At 41.3% G+C, this 21,463-nt stretch overlaps 1 protein-coding gene across 12 annotated transcripts in view; it reads right to left on the bottom strand.

The window, feature by feature from the left end:
- Positions 1-21,463, bottom strand: part of RBMS2 (RNA binding motif single stranded interacting protein 2) — a 66,158-nt gene that overhangs the window by 9,849 nt on the left and 34,846 nt on the right. For 9 of the 12 annotated variants that reach the window (XM_049883601.1, XM_049883603.1, XM_049883600.1 and 6 more), the window contains 10 exons: positions 18,805-18,876; positions 17,687-17,853; positions 12,275-12,333; positions 11,292-11,383; positions 9,750-9,907; positions 6,061-6,140; positions 5,818-5,927; positions 5,488-5,534; positions 4,331-4,424; positions 331-408 (listed from right to left, as the gene is read on the bottom strand). In XM_049883601.1, coding sequence (XP_049739558.1) covers positions 331-408; positions 4,331-4,424; positions 5,488-5,534; positions 5,818-5,927; positions 6,061-6,140; positions 9,750-9,907; positions 11,292-11,383; positions 12,275-12,333; positions 17,687-17,853; positions 18,805-18,876 — 957 coding nt within the window. The remainder of the gene's footprint in view (positions 1-330; positions 409-4,330; positions 4,425-5,487; positions 5,535-5,817; positions 5,928-6,060; positions 6,141-9,749; positions 9,908-11,291; positions 11,384-12,274; positions 12,334-17,686; positions 17,854-18,804; positions 18,877-21,463) is intronic. The other 3 variants (XM_049883605.1, XM_049883606.1, XM_049883602.1) reach the window with 1 other exon arrangement.

Genomic DNA, 21,463 nt, shown 5'->3' with positions numbered 1-21,463 from the left:
GAAACAAAGGATAGGGTTAGTTGGCAGCATCTTGTGAGGCTGCCTAAAGCAGGGACTGAGGGTTACCGGGACCACGGAAGATAGACATTTTAAAATCCTGGGAAATGACAGGTGAGTGGCAACCCAGCTATGCACAGACTAGGCACTCTGCCCACCAGTCTGGAGGGACCCTGGTCTAAGAATCGGAAACTCACAGGATTTAAGGTCATGCAGCTGGGCTGCACAAGGGACTGAACCAGAACTCACACCCACGTTTCCTGTTATCAAATCCCATTGTTTTTCTTTACATCAAATTGCCTCTTTGGCTTTTGCCCACTTCTGAACACTCACTGAAGGCTGCATGAGGTATGACTGGTGGTGCATCCAAGATGCATTAGGTACTTGTAGAGGAGATGTCTGAGTCACTCTCTAATGCAAGCAAAAACAAACAGAAATGTTAATTGCCTAGAAACTACTGTTCAGCCCAATGGTCTGATAATGTTCAGCAAAGCCCCCAGAAAGTATGACTGCCTGCTCAGAAAAGAAACATTAAGAATGGTTTATTTATAACAAAAAAAAGGAATAAACTGCTTAAAAATATATCAGCAACTCTACGACTCAACAAATAGTTAGAAAATGAGCAGAGGATTTGATGGACATTTCTCTAAATATATGCAAATGGCCAATAAGCACATGTAAAGAAGCTCAACATTGTTAGTCTCTAGGGAAATGCAAATCAAAACCAAAATCAGATACCACTTCACACCATTCTGGATGGCTGGAATCAAAAGGATGGACAATAACAAATGTGGGCAAGGACGTGGAGAAACTGACACTGACACCCTCACACACCACTAGTGGCACTTTAAAATGGATGCAGTCACTTTGAAAAACAGTTTGGCAGTTCCTTAGAAAGTTAAACTGAGTTACTTTGTGAGCCAGCAATTAATTCTACTCCCAGGTACGTGCACAGGGGAAATGAAAACATATGTCCACACAAAAACCTATACATGAGTTCACAGCAGCATTAGTCATGATAGACAAAAGGTGAAACAACCCAGAAGTCCATAAACTAACGAATGGATAAATAAACTGTATGCATAAATCCATACAATGAAATACTACTGGGCCATAAAAAGGAATGAAATACTCATATATGTTATAGCATGGATGAACTTTGAAAACATGCCAAGTAAAGGAAGCCAGTCACAAAAGACCACATGGTATGTGATTCCATTTATATGACATGCCCAGAATAGAGAGACAGAAAAAAGATTAGTGGATGCCCGGGGCTGGCGGAGCTGGAGCTGGAGATGGGGAGCGACTGCTAATAGGTACAGGGTTTCTTTTGGAAATGGTGAAATGTTCTGGAATTAGATAGGGATAATGGTTGTAAATATTAAAAAAAGAAAAAAACCCACTGAATTGTACGTTTTAAGAGGGTGAATTTTATATGTGAAAATATACATATATACACACACATATGCAATGAGAAGCTAGAAATGCATCAAAAAGACCAAGTACAGTTCAGTCCAAAAATGTAAGGATTGTTTAAGATCAGAAACTCTATAAACAAAAGTCAAAATTGAAGGAGAAAAAAAACAAAGTGTAATATTAGATGCTGAAAGACACTGATAAAATTCAACAACCATTTGTTTAAAAAAATCTCAAAATAGGGACTAGAGAGAAACTACTTAAAATATTAAAGGCTATTACTAAAAACTAGACACTGACATTAACCTAAACAGAGAAATATTAAGACCATTGTAATCATAATTAAAATATCTTATTGTAAGGTCAAATAAATACAATAAGGTAACGTAACTGGTATAAAACTGGAGAAAAAGACATAAAACATTTCTTTTGCTGATGATGGATAAATAAAATGTGGTATATCCTTACAATGGAATATTCTTCAGCCATAAAAAAATAACTATATGCCTAGAAAAGCTAAAAGACTCAAATAAGAAACTACTAGTAGTAATAAGAGGATTTAGTAAGTTCGCTGCATACAAGATAGATGAACATCTATCAACAGCTTTCTTTCAGTCTATCAATAAGCAACTAGAGATGCTTATAAAAATTATGAAACACTTAGGAATATATCTAACAAGAAAAGAATAAGAACTACATAAAGAAAACTAAAATCTTATTGAAGAACATAAAATTTGAAAACATGAAAAGAAATACCATATCTTGAATAAAGACTTAGCTTTTTTTTTTTAATAATTTTTATTGTGGTTTAAGTGAAAGTTTACAAATCAAGTCAGTCTCTTACACAAAAACCCACATACACCTTGCTACACACTCCCAATTACTCTCCCCCTAATGAGACAGCCCGCTCTCTCCCTCCACTCTCTCTTTTCGTGTCCCTTTTGCCAGCTTCTAACCCCCTCCACCCTCTCATCTCCCTTCCAGGCAGGAGATGCCAACATAAGGACTTAGCATTTTTTTAAGTCAATTCTCTTAAACTAATATATATAATGTAATTCCAATTAAAATCTTCACAGATTTTTAAAAGAAGTAAATGCTAGTATTTATTATATGATAAAGGTGGCTGTACTGGGCCCAATAATATTGCCTGAAGATTCATGTTCACCTGAAATCTCAGAATGTGACTGTATTTAGAAATAAGGTCTCTGCCAGAAGAACTGGATGGTGTCCAGCTACTACTACTGAACATTTTGATCTAAGATTCTACAGAAGAATTCTGATCAAAAGGGGGAAGTGCAGAACAGAATTTCAATTTCTCATGGAATCCAGAATTTCTGAGCCATGGAGACTAGATCAACCCCTGAAACTATTGTCCTAAGATAATCTTTACACCTTAAACCAAAAATATCCCCCGAAGTCTTCTTAAAACCAAGTAATAGCTTGGCTTAACTAGTAAAGAATGTCTGCCTTGAGCGCTGTGCTTTTTTAAGATCTATCTACATGGGATCAAATTGACAACAGCAACTGGAAAGATTAGATAAGAACTTTAAGGTGCAATGAGTTTACGTTAGTGGGGGATGAGCAACTCAGAGAAGGAGGGTGAGAATGGCTGCACACCTTGAAGAACATCATCAGTGTCGCTGAACTGTACCTGTAGAAATTGCTGAATTGGTTGGTGTATGGTCTGCTGTGTATATTCTCGACAACAACAAAATTACACATATTAAAAAAATAATAAATAGGGTCTTTGTAGATGTAATCAGTCAAGATGAGGTCACACTGGCTTAGGGTGGGCCCTAATCCAATGACTGATGTCCTAAGAAGACAGAGACACAGACAGAGGTGGCAACTGGAATAACGTTTTTACAAGCCAAGAAAACCAAGGACTGCTACAACCACCAGAGGCTAGGAGGCGCGGAACAGATCCTCCCCCAGTGCCTTCAGAAGGAGCATGGCCCTGATGGCACCTTGATGCGCGGCTTCTAGCCTCCAGAACTGTGAGAGAATAAATTTCCATTTTAAGTTGCCAAGTTTGTGGTAATTTGTTGTGGCAGCCCTAGGAAACAAATATAGTGGCACTTCAATTTGGTGGGGAAAGAATGGATTATTTCGTAATCTGGTTCTAGGACAACTGGTGAATATTTAAAGAAAATACAATAGGACTTTTTTTCTACCTTATGCCATATACAAACATAAATTCCCAATGATTACGCAAGTATAAAACAATGAAGTAAAATCTTAGAGGCCATATATATACACTCCAGGAACTAGAGGAAAGACCTTTTAAATTAAGACAGAAAACGCAAAAGCTACAAAAGAAAAAGCAGAGATGTTTAACTACATACAAATCTACACCTTTTGTAGGGTAAAACTCAGTTCTCAAAGTGTGGTCCCTGGACCAGCAGCATCAGCCTCAGCATTGTTAGAAATGCAAATTCTTGCCTCTCACTCCTAAGTTCCTAGGAGATGCTAATATTGCCAGTCCAGGGACCACACTTTGAGAACCACTGGTCTAAGGTACTGTTAAGTGAGAAATTAAGAAATATATTTAATGTGGTTCCATTTTTGTAAAACAAACAGTGACTCTCAAAACCTTATACACATGAAGAAAAACATGGAAGATGCTACATACTAGGTAATTAACGTGGGTTTACCTGAGGGAGTATTGGGGGGAAAAGAAGAGGATGGCTAAGAAAAAGGAAAGAAAAAAAAGGTGCCACTAAAACGCTGTATTTTTCTACACATATAATGTAATCACATTTTATGCTTTTATGTAAAGTTATTTGGGTATAATATGTATAATGGAAAACCCAAAAAAGCAATAAGCAGTTTCCAGTTTTATATTCCTTCACCTAAAACACAATGACAGGGAAAACCACCACACCGTTTTTTGTTTTTTTTTTTTGCGTGAATGTACCTGATACGAAGACACAGGAGATGGAAGATACGGAGACAGTGTGGACTGAGCAAGCATCCTGTTGGGAGTGATGTTGTAAGGGGCTGGGTAGAACCTGTAGGAGGGAATCTCAATCAGTAAGAAGTCACAAGAAACCACAGGTAAGGGCCCCCACTGACAGGCACAGCCACTTTCCACCAACTGCCATTTAAAAATCAAGATGAAACACCCATTTTGCAACAATGACAACTATGCAAAAAAAGGGGGCGGGGGGGAACTACAGATGCTGATAGTAATTAGACATAACCAAGTCACCTCATGGGATTAGTTCTCTTGATTTGGGGGCTTAGGGCCATGGTCTGTGGGACAATCTAGTCAACTGGCGTTAATATAGTTCTTAAAGTTTACGTTCTACCTCCCAGTATGGTGAGTAGTGTCTGGGGTCCTACAAGCTTATGAGCAGCCATCTAAGATACAACTATTGATCTTCATTTGTCTGGAACAAAAGAGAAAGAAGGAAACTCAAGAATCAGAGAAGGAACTGGACCACAGGACTACTTGTTTCCGTGAACCACTGCCTCCTCTACCTTGAGACAGAAGAACTAGATGGTGTCCAGCTACCAGTACTGAACATTCTGATCAGGGACACAAAAGACGAATCCTGATAAAAAGGGAGAGAAATGTAGAACAGAACTCCAAATTCTTAAAGAATCCAGACTTACTGGACCTACTGAGTCAGAGGAGTCCCCAAGACTATGGCCCTGAGTTGCTCTTCAAATCTTGAATTGAAACTACTCCCTGAAGTCACTTTTAAACTAAGTAACAGTTTTATCTCAAAGAGTAGACTGTTACACTTGAGTACTGCATTAAAAAAATTTTTTTAATATAAAACCAAAGGGTCAACAGCTATTTTAAAGCATAGGTGAGAAGACTGGGGGCAAGGAGATTAAGGAAATGGAAATAAAACAACTAGAACAGAAATAACAAGAACGTTCACACAATGTGAAGAATGTAACCAATGTCACTGATCATCATGTCTAGAAACTGGAATGGGGCGGGTTTTGCTGGGTATATTTTCATCAAATATAAAACTAAAAAAAAAAAAAAAGAAACATTCAAGTGCCTGGACATAGGCTGTTGTCATTTTCAGGTAACATGATTATATAAAACACACTTACCCATTCTGAAGAGCTGTGTTGGGGTCATAGGTCAAGGCCATGCCACCCTATAAAGAAAGAATACAGTGTTCATTGTGGGTCCTTGAGCAACAACAGAAGCAAGTACAGAATGCCAAGGCTGGGGTGAGGCCTGGCAAGTCTTACTGCAGCTGCTTCAGAGTTTTTCTCATCGTACAGGCTGGAAAACCTCACTCAAGACCCAGCCAGCATCGCTGAGTTACAACCTCTGACTCTCGGGCTTGCCAGCTGAGCTCATAGAAGTCAGGCCATGGTAATTTCTGTTCCACTTTAATGTCCTTCATGCTCCTGTCTCCTCGGAGCTCTTCTTACCATGTCTCCATTCCTTGGCCAGGCTCGTCCATTTTGCACAAATTTTCCTTGGTTCTGTCGTTTCTTTGGCCCACCATCAGCAAATTTGCAAAGCAAGGGATCAGATGGGGCTGCCAAGAGAAAGAAGACAGGCAGCTGAGTCCCACCTCACTTAGCCTACTCACAGTCATACAAGATTCCTCCAGAATCTTCACTGGAAGTAAGAACCTGTGGCCCTCTCAGCCTGATTCCCAGATGCCTCACCTGGTACTCCAGGGGGTGTCTTAATATATTTTCCATTAAAGTGGGTGATGATGGCTTCACACTTCTCTGTGGACTCCATCCTAAGGAGCACAAGAGGGGTTAGGCTCTAGCTTCTCCAGGATCTGTGCTCTCCCTACATTCAAAGAGAAAGCTCTAAGTTCCCAGCCCCATAAATGCTCCAAAAGTGTGACTACAGAAACACAGAGTTTCTTCTACATGAAGTCAAGGTATCTTGAAGAGGCAACCCCAATCTCTAATGCAGGTTCTCAACTGGATCCTGTAGGGGTCCTCAAAGGTATGATGGAGGTCTCTAAGCCATGAGTATTCCAAAGAAGATTCTGACAGATGGGTCTAGCGCTGTATCTGGTACTTAGAAAGAATACAATAAATAGTGGCTGTTGTCATATTTTTTAATAAAAAATTCCTAATGTAAATTGTTCCCTTACTCTCATAAAATGGCACAAGCTAAGAATGTGCCAATATTTATTTTTTGCTTCTGGTTATAATTATCAAGGTCTGATTGGCTACTGATAACATCATTGAGATTTCATGAGTCTGTAGAGGGAAGAAGTAATAACAAAGAGCTCGTGGTCCTTGGTGACAGAAAAAAGTTAAGACCTATTGAGTTAAAAGTACCTTGTTAAGGGAAGGAGCACTGGGTAAGGAATCAGAAAATGGAAATTCCAATGCCAGTTCACCCAAGAGCTCTGTGAGCTGAGACACTCACAAAAAGCTTTTGGACCCATTTCTCATTTATTCTTTGGAGAGAATATCCTTCTATTCCACCACACAGAGTTGTATATATCAAATGAGGTAATGCACATCAACGTGTTCTGAAAATTATAAGGACCTATTATAATACAATGCATAGTATCTTCCTCTCTTTCCATATTAAGAGTAAGTCTGGGGATACTTTCTATACCAATAACCACTAAAAATATAAGCCACTCCTATGAAGGAGACAACTGAAAAAAGGCCTCAACTGGAACCTTTTAGGGAAAACCACATGATATCCTAGAGCAGTGGTCTTCCATTGAATTACCCTCCCCCTTACTGTCTTTCCAATGAGAGAGCAGGCCTGAAGAGTTTTAAGAGATTCTTTCAGAGCCTCAACTTCCTCTTAAAATCTTTCCTAAAACTGATCTGCCTGAGGGAGAGCTCATGATTGCTAGTGACCAAGGCTGAAGTCCCCTCTCAGTTACTTCTCACCCATCCCAAATCTCAACATAAGGCACTGATGACTGAGTTACAAATCCTTTCAATTCTTTGGTTCCAACAAAGTTGGGAGACTTCAGCCAGTTGCCAACTGACACACTAAAAATCAATTTTGATGACAGATCACCTTGGCTCTTGGCATATAATTCGGAAGGAATTCAAAGAATTCCCACTTTAACAAAACTCCTTCCATTCCCATCTACTTATTTATATGAACAAGATATCTCAGCATGAAAACAAAAAAAGGAACAACTGCTATTAAATCCTATCTTCTTCTGGCAATAAGCAATCTTCACTGATGGCCACTTGACCTAATTAGAAAAATCTAAACAAAATAAAACTGATCCATGTCACGGGAAAGTCATTTCCAATAAAATGTATTTTGTGTAAAATAATTTTGTATCAACATTTTAATATATTTATGTTGTTTTGAGCAACTGAGGACTAATAATTGTAAAGATACATTTTTTATGAATTAAGTCAATATTTAGAATCTTATGGCCACAGGGAAAATTTTTTTTTTAATTTATGTATGTATTTTTGTTACAGAGAAGTATGACAGGATGATCCATAAAAGACTTTCAACTATAAAAATATTTTATACTAAAAAACAATTCTGTAAGGAAATGGAATGGAAATACAAGATCAAGAAGCAAAAAAATGTTGTAAGAATGATGTAAGATTTATGGCTCTTAAAAAAGAAATGGCCCATGTATTTTTTGAACTGATAATTTTGTGTACTAAATTGCTATGATATTTAGATCTCATTTGGATACATTTAAAAATGATGTAACAGGTCTTACTTTAAAATGTCAATAGTTATAATTCATTGGAAATTAAACCTCTTGCAAGAAAATAAATACGTGAAAAAAATTTTCCGATGTTACAGTAGAAAAACGCAAGAGGTTCCATAGTTTTGCAAAGTCCCTAGAGCCTTGGTTCTCAAACTATGCTCCAAGGCACTCTGAGCCACTGTGGTGAACTCACAGAGGCACAGTGAGGGACAATTTAACTTTTTGAAGAAAATACAACATCTACTGGACACTACGCGAACCACTAACTCAAAGTAGTTTGCTGTTTCAACATTAGATTACCCTACACTGCTTTTGATAACATCGTACCTTTGCAAAGCTGGGTCCTCAGGGGTTGCTATGACATAAGGACCACAAGAAAATCAATGTGTAATAAGAAATGAGTGTGGACGTGTCCAATCTGATTCCAAGGTTTGAGGCATTGTGCAGTACTCAACAGCATGCAGACCACATTTGTAAGTACGGTTATTTAAGACTGAAATAAAAGTATTTTCTCTTGTAATGTATGTGTACTATTTATTCAAACAGCTATAAAGTGAAGAGATAGGTATTTATTAAGTTGCTGAGACCATTCCATTGCTTAGCATTGAACTGTTAGGTGTTTCTTTTGCTCTAGGGTGCAAAGAAAATTATTGAGACAACTTGGCGCACTGTGAACTGAGAAAGTTTGGGAACCTCTGCCTTAAGAGGTACGGCAGCAAAAAAAGTTTGATGACCACAAGCCTAGAACTTCCCTTTAGTTATACCAGGAATTGCCAGCAGGTGGTGCTACCATGATTGAGTTGACTAGAGAAGAGACCCTGCTCAGTCCTCAAGGTCCGAAACACTCCAGAGTAAGGACTGTTCAAGGACCAAACCAGGCATTATAAAATAGAAAGGACCTACAGATCGCTTAGTCTAGTAGTTTCCAAACTGTTTTAAAGAGCAACAGAATCCCCTTTCAAACAAAATCTTAAAATAAGTAAAAGCAGAACCACTTCTAAAGTGAGCTTGGAGAGTTGAAGCTCTACAACAATCACACCTGACACCTGACAGAGGGCACCCCAGAGAACTCTAGTTCCAGGGAACACCTTATGAAAATCACTCATGTATATCAACCTCTTTCACAGAGTAAACCGAGGCTCATAAAGGTATGAGATCACATAGCCATTTAGTGGCAGAGTTGGTTCCAGAATCTAGGTCACCTCACAGATCTGAAAAGACAGACCAAACTTCCCATCTTATCCTACTGATCTTGAAGCCAGAAGGACTGGGGCTCTGCTCTACCACCTACTCCTGTGAGACCTTGGGAAAATCACTTCCTAGGGGACTTCACTTTCCTCATCTGTAAAATGGAGAATTAATATTTAATTTACCTCAAGGTTGTCGTAAAGATTAACAAGATCACAGAATGAGAAAGTACTCAGTGAACTGTAAGAATATATGGAATTACATTGGTTGGGTCTGGATCAAAGTAACAGAAAGTACTGGGGAAAGAATAAAGATTTGGGTGTTAACGGATTTTTTAGTATTTTGACCTATAATAAAATGAACTTTTGATTTACTCCCAAGAACTCTTGGCCAATAGTTTGGTCCCTTGGGAGAGGGCACAGATTTTTTTGGCAACCTCCCAAGTGACATTCTTTACTAACCTCATCATTTCCCACTCTTGGCACCCCTCACCTTGCAAAGCCAACCCCTCTGCTGGTCCCACTGGTGTCTCGAAGGATTCGGGTGGAGATAACCTGGCCAAAGGGCTTCAGCATCCCCTCCAATTCTTGCTCATCCATTGACAGGGGGAGGTTGGAGATGTATAAATTTGTGGGGTCCTGCTCCTGTTGCTATGGGAATAAAAGTAAGAAAATGAAGCTCCAGTCTCTTACCCATGCCCCACCCTCAGCCCTCATCCACAAAATGACATCTCAGAATAGAGGCAGCAGAAAGGGCCTTGTATAAACAAAGGAAATCTTAACAACTACTGCAGCACCCAATCTCATTACCCTGGGTTCTATGTTGAGTCCAGGGGGAAAAAAAGGCAGATTTAATATTCCCAGAACTGTACAAGTCCAGAATACATCGCCAGTGGTGTTCTGACTGTCTCTTTAAGAATTAGGCAGAGCAACACCCCTTCCTCCTCCAACAGCCTGTCCCAGAGGCTGGATTCCCTTGGACTGCTTTGCTCCTTGGCTGGATTGTTTTGAGTGGCTCCCCCTCCCCCTCTTCCGGCCACAGCAGAATCCTCCAAGTAGGAATGTGTGTTCACTCCCTAATGGAGGGAAAGGAGGAGGAAAAAGGGAGAGGAGGGAAGGGAAGGGCAATGTGCTGGGGCAGCACAGGGCCAGAGGCACAGCTCACTGGGTCACCAGGAAGCCCTGAAGGCTCTGGTCTCCTAGGAACCCTGAAGGCTCCTAAACAGTGTGTGTGAAGAAGGGAGAGCCTTCCCAGAGAGCAGAGGATGGGAAGGGCCGATGTCTTTCTACAGTTGTATTTTTAGGAATTTAAGCAGTCATTCTGCCCTAGACATTGGGTCACCAGCAACCTTAACCCCTCCCTCTTCTGCCTTTCTCTTCAGGGCTTCCTTTTTCTTAAACTATTACAGAGAAGGGTAGCTGGCAGGCCTGCCTCAGCAGCTCTATATAGAGTATGTTTAACGGCTTCAGAAAGGCAAAGGGGCAATCCCCACTTAAGAACAGAAGGGAGAGAAAAATCTTTTCTAGCAGTCTAAATGGGAAGGGTAGCTCCAGGCAGATCTGAAGCTTCCTTCCCAGCTAAGGCTTCTCTCCCCAAGCCAAACCCCACCCCTACAGGGACAGCGTTGGGAGGTGCAGAGCACGGCCCTGAGTTGCACAACTGCCTTCTTCAGAGAACATTGCAAAACCACCACAAGCTGTCTGGTAGGGAAGTGGGGCCAGGGTGGAGATGCAGAAGCTGCAGGAGGAAGGGAAGAAGCCTCTTGACCTTCTTGCCTGCTTACAATAACGTAATGAGAGAAACAGAGTTGGCAGAACTACCTGCACAGGCTTTGAGTATCGTCTTCCTCTAGCAGCCGAGAGGTGTTCACTGAGACCCTGGCCCAGCCTCCCTTTGGCCAGACATAGTCAAAAAGCACTGCAGATAGCCCTTGCCCATCAACTTCATGGTTCTTAAGCTCTCTAGAAACCTTGGAACTAGAACTCTGGGGCTAACCACAACCCTCAGAGGAACAGATGTGAGTAGTATCCTTACCTTTGCCATCTGTGCCTGCACGCCGCTAGCTTTCAGCGCTGTTACAGCTTTCTGGGCTGCTGATGGACTGTCAAAGTCCACAAAACCATACCCTGGAACAGGGAAAGAACATCACTGGGAGGTGGCCAGGGATGGGGGAGGTGTAAGAAAGGTAAGAGGCCAGGCCTTTCAGGAGACAGAGAAAAGTTATGATCCATATAATAGCTGTGGTAAGGAGGAAGAGAAATTAAGAGGTTTGAGGTGTTTATCCATGTGCTCCTCAACCCTGTGAGATTTGGTCAATTTTATGGCTAAAAATGCCAAAGGCAATGAGGTGCTTGTGGTGACCCTGCCTTTCTAGCTCTCACCTCAACCTCCTTCCCCTTTAGACCTCTAAAGCTTCAGGAACTAGCCTCTTTTAATAACCCACAGGCCTCCCTCCATACTTCTAAAAGAACCCCCTCCTCTTTCCCAGCCACACCTCAGAAATGCTAAGTATGTAGGGAAAGCAACCTCTCCAGAGCAGATAACCAGCCACCTGCTGGAAGAAGCCCCTCCCCACCCCAGCCTACAGACTCTTCCCCTCCTTCTACCCTTCCAGGCCCATCTAGAATTGCCCAAAACCCTGATAAAACTATTAATTCTCAGAAAATAACACCTACCAAGTCACTGCCCTCTCTCAGAAGGCATTTACACTGCTTTGCTAAGTAGAAACAATCTCACCCATCTCCACCACTCAATCTGGGGAAACATGAGGTCCAAAATACACCCAAGAGACTCACAGGTGCTCTGTGCAATCTTCTGGCCTTGGGTCCCCAAAACACCATTTTCAGCTCTAACTATCTGTTCATGAAGGAATCTAAATATCTCCTAGTGTTTTAAGCCTGAAAACCTCAGAGACTCCTCCCTGGCACTAGGTTCTCAGGACTCTCAGCAATAAAGGGCAGAGGCAGGACAGCCACACTCACTGCTAGTCTCCATCCCAAGGATGGCTGTTCACTCACCTTTGCACTTGTTTGTGGTCTTGTCCAGTATGGCCTTCGTGGAGACAATCTTGCCATATCTAAGGGAAAGAAAAAAGCAAAGTGATAATCTGGAGGCAGGGACTAAGACTAGGACAGAGACTGAGACATCTGGACAAATCCATGTTCTTTCTCCTCTCCCACTAGGACAACTGTTCCTACACAAATCTTAATAAAAACAAAGAAGAAATGTATTAAAGATGTGACCTTTATCATATAAACCTATTCCCCAAAAGTGCCTATAAGAAATAAGATAACCATAGTCCTTAGAACACCAACACATTTCTCTCTTCTTCCTAACTACAACTCGGACACTAGTCGGAAAGAGACTACTGCTGTCTCAGGAAAGAAGCCTGATGGTGTCCACACACGCAGTGCTGAGGGCAGAGCTCTGGCTGGAAGTTCCTGAGGACTAAACATCATCCTTGATATTACTTATCTTCTTTTGGACAAACATTATCCCTCCTATGAAAAACCCATAGACCATAGAGAGAGTGGGAAGCTGGCAAAATTGTCACGAAAGGAGAGACTGGAAGGGCTGACTCATTAGGGGGAGAGCAAGTGGGAGTACGGAGTAAGATGTATGTAAACTTATATGTGACAGACTGACCTGATTTGTAAACGTTCACTTGAAGCTCAATAAAAGTTAAAAAAAAAAAAACCTATAGACCAGTGAGTTGAAGATAATGGTGGTAGAATAACTTAGAAAAAAGTATCAAGAACAGTAGCACAATTTGAAGAATGTAATCAATGTCTCTGAACTGTACATGCAGGAATTGTTGAAATGGTGTATCTTTGTGTATACTTTCACCAAAAAAAAATTTTTTTTTAAATAGAAAGAGATAAGACATTTCTCTGACACTTCATTCCTCTCCCTCCCCCGAACCTCTCCTGACCCTCTTGTTGAAAGTCAGCTTGAGCCAAAATGCTATGGTTCAAATCCTGGTTCTGCCACTTCGAGCTATGTGTGATCTTGGGCAAATCATTTAGCCTCTCTGTGCCTCAGTCTCCTCATCTGTAAAATGAGGATAGGATGTTGAAACACGAAATGAGTTAATGAATATAAAGAACACTAATACCATCTACATGGTAAGCACTTGAAAAGTCTTAACTGCTATTATTATTGTTATTACTTTCCAGGTACATCAACTTTAATCTACTACAAATGGATTTCTCCCACCTCACCATATCCTAAGATTTCTGCTTTTCATTGTCAAGATTTCAGCGTTTGGGAGCGAAGTGGGCACAAGACCAGGGGCAACAGCAGTGTTATGAAAAATTATCTAAACCTTGGTAATAGGGCAAAAGGAAGACCGCATATCACTTCAATGTCGTTCTGGAACATTGTCTAAAAGGCCAATCCAAGGAGTTTTTCATTATCTGGGGGACGTTTCTTTGTTTAACTTATTATTTATTATTCATTAGGGTCTAGACTTTGTAAAAATATAGGTATCTTCTTTATGAAAATAAAAACCTAATTTGCAGATTTTTGCCCACTAGAAATGCAAATTATTTGTCTAGCAAAAAAATAATCCTAAAGGTTATTAGTTTTACTGTCCTATAGGATGTGAAAGGAGCCCTGGTGGCACAGTGGTTAAGAGCTATGGCTGCTAACCAAAGGTTCTGCATTTCAAATCTACCAGCCACTCCTTGGAAAGCCTATCTACTCTTTTTTTTTTTTGAAAACATGAAACAGTTTTGTATCTAACCTGGCCATCTTATTCCAACATTTTTTTTTTCCTAAGTGCCTGTCGAATTCTCTCTGAACCCATGTTACCATCCTGTTGGTTTCCTCATTAATGCGTTCAGTAACTCTTTGACGTTTGGTCATTCTATATTAGTATGAGGGTCATGTCTTTCAACTTTTTGTAAATTATACTTTGTCAGCAGAGTCATGTGGAAGCTCCCAAAGCTTGAGCAGTGGCGTATTACAGGTCAGGGATTTTATTAGAGGTGTTCCACTAGAAAAAAGTCCTGACATTCCACTCCGAGAGGGTGAAAATATTAAAGAGACAGAGCAGAAGTCACTAACAAAACCACTAGTACAGCAGGCCCCCCTGAGGGCAGGCGGCAGGGACCGAGTCTGAGACCAACACCCCACACACACGAGCATTTTTTCCACCTCTCTTCCCATCTCCAAAGAGTACATGATGATTGATCTGTTTCACTTCTTGGCGGCCTCTCCTGGATTTTTTTTTCAGTGAGGCTTCTGTAAGCCAGTGGGTTAGACAGAATAAGCCAAGCAATGCCCTGGAGGCTGGGGAAAGAACACGTTAAATCGGGGGTGGGGATGGATGTGGCCATCATAGTCCTTCAGGGCTACACACTTATGATTCTCTCCCAAACACAGGCAAGGGGAGGGCCTCACTTGAGCAGTCAGACTGCAGGCCAGAAGACACACATGCTGCTATCCCCATCAAGGCCCCAGGGTGGAGCTTGCTGTGGTCTGAGCAGCCTGAGGCTTTGAGCTCAGAATTTCCACTGCAGTTGGCAATAGCTGGGTCACTGCTATTTCTTCCTGGGAAGGAGCCCCTCCAAGAGAACCCAGAGTTCTAGTTCCAGACTCCATGCCTCTCCTTCCCGCCCATCAGGGTTTAGGATCCAGCAACATTTACTTCCCCTGCAACCCAGGGAGAGACAGCTGGGACAAAGGCAGGAAGTCCTTCTACACATGGGAAACACCCTTCCTAGAAAGGCTTAACTCCCTGCTTGCAGCATCCATGAGACTCTACCCATCTGCTCGGCTCAGCCTCCTTGTGGTCATTGCTCATGTAGCACCTATCCCCTCCCTCCCTACCTCACTTGGACTTCCCCATAGTCCCCTCCGGGCTCCTGATTTCCATCCTAGGTGCTGGCTCTGATTATTCTCACCCCTTTAGACACAGCAAAGTATAGGACAACTGTTGGGAAGGGCAAAATGAAGGTCTAAAAGCATTGTGCAGGAGAACTGAGTTTCTCCTCTGTCCTTGTGGTATGAGACAATTTTTGCAGCACACTGTATCTGATACAAAAAACACAGGGTGCAAGAATCAAGAACCTAAACAGATACGATACCCTTTTTCCTCATAAACCAACATTTCTGCCTATTCTCGTCCCCTCAGAAAATTACTAGTCCTAGACTAAGTCCCTTAAGTTTCACTTAAATGCCCTTCTAGCAACCTTTAGAGGTTGAATTTGGGAGGTAAAGGAAGGACCAACTCTATATATACACCCAGCTTTTACCTGGATCCACAATCAACACCCATGGAAGCAGCAGTCAAGAAATCAAACTACGTATTGCACTGGGCAAATCTGCTGCAAAAGACCTCTTTAAAGTGGTCAAAAGCAAAGAGGTCACTTTGAGGACTAAGGTGCACCAGACCCAAGCCATGGTATTTTCAATCACCTCATATGCATGCTAAAGCTGGACGATGAATAAGGAAGACCAAAGAAGAACTGATGCCTTTGAATTACGGCGTTGGTGAAGAATATTGAATATACCATGGACTGCCAGAAGAACGAACAAATCTCTCTTGGAAGAAGTACAGCCAGAATGCTTCTTAGAAGTGAGGATAGCAAGACTTCATCTCACGTACTTTGGACATGTTATCAGGAGGGACCAGTTCCCTGCAGAAGGGTACCATGATAGGTACCAATAGAGGGTCAGCAAAAAAGAGGAAGACCATCAACGAGATGGGTTGACACAGTGGGTGCAACAATGGGCTCAAACATAGCGATGATTGTGATGATGGCACAGGACTGGGCAGTGTTTAGTTCTGTTGTTTACAGGGTCACTATGAGTCGGAACCAACTTGATGGCACCTAACAACAGCCTTCAGAAGTTGAATTTGTGTGGTCTGGTGTTAGCAAGTGCCCATATAATATGCACAGACCAAATCAATACCTCAGAAGAGTAAGAGATTTACAGAGTACCTCTATGTCTTACTACATCTTGAGAGTAAAATTTTCTGCCTTTCCAGGGTTTGGAGCAACTGTAATTTAGATATACTGCCATGGGAAAGTAAACCACTTCAGAAAATTGTTTAGGAGTATCTACAAAAGCTGAACAGATATAAATCCTTTGACCCAGCAATTTTACTCCTAGATATACACCCAACAGAAATGTGTACACACATGCATGAAAAGACAAGACTAAGTTCATAGCAGCACTGTTTATTCACAACAGTCACAAGCCAGAAACAACCCAAATGTCCAGCAACAGTAGAATGGACAAACTGAGGTATGTCCCTATGGCGGAATTCTATAAAGCAATAAGAATGAACAAACTTCTGCTACGTGCAAAACCGTGGCTAAATCCCACAAACAACATTGAGCGAGAGAGCCAGATATAAAAGGTATGTACTGTATGATTATATTTATATGAAGTTCAAGCCACACTAATCTGTTATTTAGAAGTCAAACAATGGATACCTTTGTGAGGGAGATTAACTGAGAGGTGGGCTTCTGAAGAGTCAGTAATGCTCTACTTAGAAGGTGTATGGTTACCAGGGTGTGTGTTCACATGACTGGTTATAAGGGTGTAAGATTTGTGTACTTTCCTGTATGACTGTTACATTATACCTCAATAAAAAGTTTAAAAAGATGGAAAATGTACAGTCTAAGGTTCTTATTTCTAGCTCTTTCTACCATTCACTCACCCAAATTCAATTCTTCACCCACCCTGCCATTATCTCCCCATCCCACCCCCAGGCTCCTTTCTCTAATCATTGCCCAAAATATGTGAATTGAAACACATGCTTTTTTTTTTTTTCTTGCTAAATGAAATTGAGCAGGGCATCTCTATACTCCTGCAATTTTTTCCGCATTCCTAACCAGGCTAATTTTACCATCCAACTCATGACTCACACCTGCCCTAAAGAACCCCAGGGTCTTCAGGGGATAGTTTCAGAAGATAGCCTCTTTCTTCTTCTTTTTATTCCCTTTATTTTCCCCTTTTTCTTTATCTACTAATTTGAGGGCTCCTCTGATTCACTAGGAATATCTCCAGCAACAGAAACTCCCCAGAGAGTGTAAGTCAATTGCCTAGTCCAACTTTCATCTATTCCACTTGCCAGTTCTCATTGCCTTCTAAGAAACACCTGTTAGCAATATTGAACATTTCTATTCAAGGTTAAGGAAAGAGATCTTTCCACTAAAATCATCAGTTCAGGGGAAATGCTGAAAAGAAACTTAGACACTAGGCTTCAAAAGTCAGCCCCATCCTGGCTTTCCTCAGAGGAATACAGAAAGGTTTTAAATATTCGTAGTAGGTAAGGTTTCTTCAAGAGGGACTGCTTTGGCTATTAGGTAGAAGCAAAATACCACTGCATTTCAGGTTAAGAGTACCTGGCAAGAAGCAAGTATCACCAAATCTGTACTGTGCCTGGAAGCCCCCCCACATGTACTCTAACTTACGGCTGACATAGCTTAACGAGGTCCTGGTCAGTAGTGCCTGGTTGCAATCCCCGGATGTACAGGTTGGTTTTGCTCAGCTGGTCATTTCCATTGCTCCCACTGCTGCTGCTAGGGTTACTGTTGCTTGGACTAGGTGGTGCCATCTGCTGAGCCAATGACACATATGGCTGCAGGGAGACATGAAGATCAGAGGGTTATATACATGCAGATGTTGGAGAGTCAGAAAGATCCTGGCTTCTGGAAAGAATGATTTCAAACTTGAACAGCAACGAACTCACCAGGAGGAAAAAAAAAAACCTAAAGGAATCCCTCTGCCGTAGAATGAGAACATATAAAACTGTCCTACGTATCTTTCAGGAATAATGAGAGACCAAAAACGCTTGTCCAAGGTTTTGAAAAAGGTACAAATTATAATGAAATGTATTTTATCATATAAATGCCGCAGAACAAGATTAATGCCTGTCTCTTACATAAACTTTGTAATAAGATGAGACTAATAAAATCTAGGCTCCATTCTAGAATGATGAGGAGGAGATAATAAAAATTTATCAAATCATGAAGAGCACAAATAAGCTGAACATAGATTACTCACAAAACTATAGACTATAAGAACTGCAAAATACCTGCAAGAGCTTGAAAATTACTATAAACTTGGACAAATCAAAGGAAATATTATCATGTCAGGTAGTAAAAACGAAATGTTCTACCATCTTAATAGGGGCTTAGTCAAAAGTTGTAAGTTTTAGAAAATTTAAATGAATGAATAATTGATATATTATCCTCAAGGAAATCCAAGATTTGGGGCAAAACATCTTTTAATCTTTTGCAACTAGATACCAAGACAGGCAACCAGATTCTTCAATAACATTTTCTAGGTACTTCTGTTAGAGACAAAATACCAGACTGGCCAGAACATGTGTCCATGCCTTCATGGCATATTTTACATCCTTATGCTCTAATCAGGCTTTAAGTGGTTACATTTATATTTGGTTCAAAATATGTACCTAAATTTGCATAATTCCCTATAACATGGTCCACTTTACTACATCACACTCAGATTCCAGTTCTCTCCTTAGCTTAAAGCATTTTGTAGTGCAGACCTGTTAGGTATTACTTGCCTCTAAAATGCTAGCTTCATCTCCAGTTTTTTTTGTTTTTTCCTTTCTATCCTTGGCGGTGGTAACAAAGCACTGGGGTAGTAACAGAGTAAGGAGAAAAACAGAAACATGAATATCAAAGAGGGGAAATCTTCCCACAAAAGAATCTTAACTGATACAAATATGCCTTTTAGATTTTGTGCCTTTTCTCAGGCTAAAATACGTGGCAACAGGTATTTCCCTATCTTTACCACTATACCCAGAACCCAGTGCCATCGAATATAGAATCACAAATGTGCACCCATTTGCATACACACAGTTTACTCTGAAGCAGGGAAGAAACTCAATACCACATTCTGAGATGGCCCAAAGGCTCTTGATCCTAGTGTAACGCTTAACAGGCTGTGCAATGAATTACTTAATACAGCCCTTCTAGCCAGAGTCTTTATTAACTCCCACCAAGTGACCGGGTGGGACAACGCAAATGAGGTACTTGTGGCCCACCAAGGGAACTGGACAGCTTGGTAATAATGCAAATAAGGTGCATGAAACCTTGTGTGGGTAGGACCATGCAAATAAGGTGTATGGAACCCTAATGAGGGGATAGGTCAATTTTGCTAGCCCGCTAGGTTTAAGAAAGCCAATCCCAGAGCAAGGGGGGATTGACTACCACCAGGAAAAAGAGATGGGAGCGGAACGTGTCCTTCGGACCTGGGATTCCTGCACTGATACCCTCCCAGACCCAGGAGACAGAGTACTGTAACACTGGAGACGGCAAGACAGCGAGAAGCAGTGGCAGAGAAATGGTGGCAGCAGAGGCAGCTGGGCCAGGAGACCATCAGGAGATAGCACAGTGGGCTTCCAGGCCCACGGAGTAAGAAAGCTGAGTGCCTTCGGGCAATAGGCTTGCTGGCAGAGTGGGGTGCCTTTGGGCACTTGTCAGCAGAGCTAAAGAGCTTTTAACACTTGCCCAAACAGGGTAGAGGCTGGGCCGAGGGGCCAAGGGCCAACCTGTGGGCTCGGCTGAGAAGAGGCTGTCCTGATTGAAGAACTGTATCCTGAGTTCATCCCTGGTCCTGAATTGTAACCTGTTACTTCCCTAATAAACCCCATAATCTTGAGTACTGTCTGTGAGTTCTGTGTGGCCATTGCAATGAATTACCAAACCCAGCAGAGAAGCAGCGAGTGCTGTGGGAGGGACAGCTGGTGTCAGAATTGGTAAAAAGGTCAGAGAGAGGAGGTATGTCTGATCTCCATTTCATAAGAATCAGCTTTGGGCTGATGATGTTGGTAATGATTCTTCTCCCTTGTGAAGTTAGAGGAGGTCAGACCCCCGGCCTCCCATGCCATTCTTATAACACCCTATTTCCTGTCCCTGTCTCCCCTCTTTGGCCAGCACCTACACTACAAAAGGCTTTCCCAAATAGAACACTCCGTGTCCTCGGAGTATTTATTATTCCACTGTGAAGCTGGTGATAGTCACATGATGTAATCAACAAGGGCACTGTAGTTCATGGGACATGAGTATCTTTTTGAGCAACTTTCAGAGGACAACAATAAGGCAAATCAATCTAAGGCCATACTGCTAGTACTAGAAATGGCAGTAAATAACGATGTTGAAATTTCCATGGAATTATTATATATAAATAGTAAATACTGTATCAAAATATTATACCTTGAATTATTATCTATTGGTTGAATAATAAACACTAGTCTAGGCCCCCTCCACTGTCACTACTATCATAATTGCACTATCTGATTTTAAAGAGTCAAGGAGATTGTGACCTATAATCTAATCATGGTTCTTGAGTTCAGAATAAGGAGATCACTGCCCGAGACCATTCAATATGATGTGCCCTTTCTCAACTCTGGTGGCGCAGTGGTTAAGAGCTGGGCTGTTAACCAAAAGGTCAGCAGTTCATATCTACCAGCCGCTCCTTGGAAACCCTATGGGGCAGTTCTACTCTGTCCTATGGGGTCGCTATGAGTCAGAATCAACTAGATAGCAATGGGCTTGGATTGGGCTTTCTCAGCTGTAAGGAGTTGCTATTATAAATCCTTAGCTGAGAAAACCAAGCTGCTTCTAAATATGAGATTCCAGGCCTGGGGTTGGTGATGATGGTAATGATGATGCCCACAGCAAAATGATAATAAAAGCAACTCTAGTAATGGCTTACCACGGGCTAAGTACTAGCAGTTGAGGGGACCACCTCCCTTGGTTGAGTTTATCCATCTCCTTTCCCAGTGTGAGAGAATATTTCTAAATGCAAATTAATGATGCCAGGACTGTCCAAACAAGAATATAAGGGTTACTAAGGAAGAAAGTAATTTGAAAAGAAGTTACTGGTTTGTTACCATGATTATAACCTTGGTTTTAGTACTAAGGTCTGAGCTATAGTCTAAAAATGTGATTTAATAAATAACAAACTTGCTGGAAAAAAAAAAGATGTGGCTCAGAAAATAAACTTTTATCTCTTGCTATTCCCAAGCACTTTCTTAAGTTGCTGCATTGGTTTGGCACCAAAGACAAATGGTAGGAAAATATTCAATTTGAGGAGTAAGAGAATCCAAGGTTAAAAAAAAAATAGTTAAGAAGGCCTGTAAGAAAAGCTTGTCCGGCTTCCCAAAAGAAGCTGTTTGGAAAGAGACCCTATAAACTGATAATCCCTGTTTACCTACG

The sequence above is a fragment of the Elephas maximus genome, chromosome 4 (assembly GCF_024166365.1).
Source record: "Elephas maximus indicus isolate mEleMax1 chromosome 4, mEleMax1 primary haplotype, whole genome shotgun sequence".
Taxonomy (NCBI): Eukaryota; Metazoa; Chordata; class Mammalia; order Proboscidea; family Elephantidae; genus Elephas; species Elephas maximus.
The sequence above is the reverse complement of the archived record's forward strand: the minus strand, read 5'-3'. Positions and strand labels throughout refer to the sequence as shown.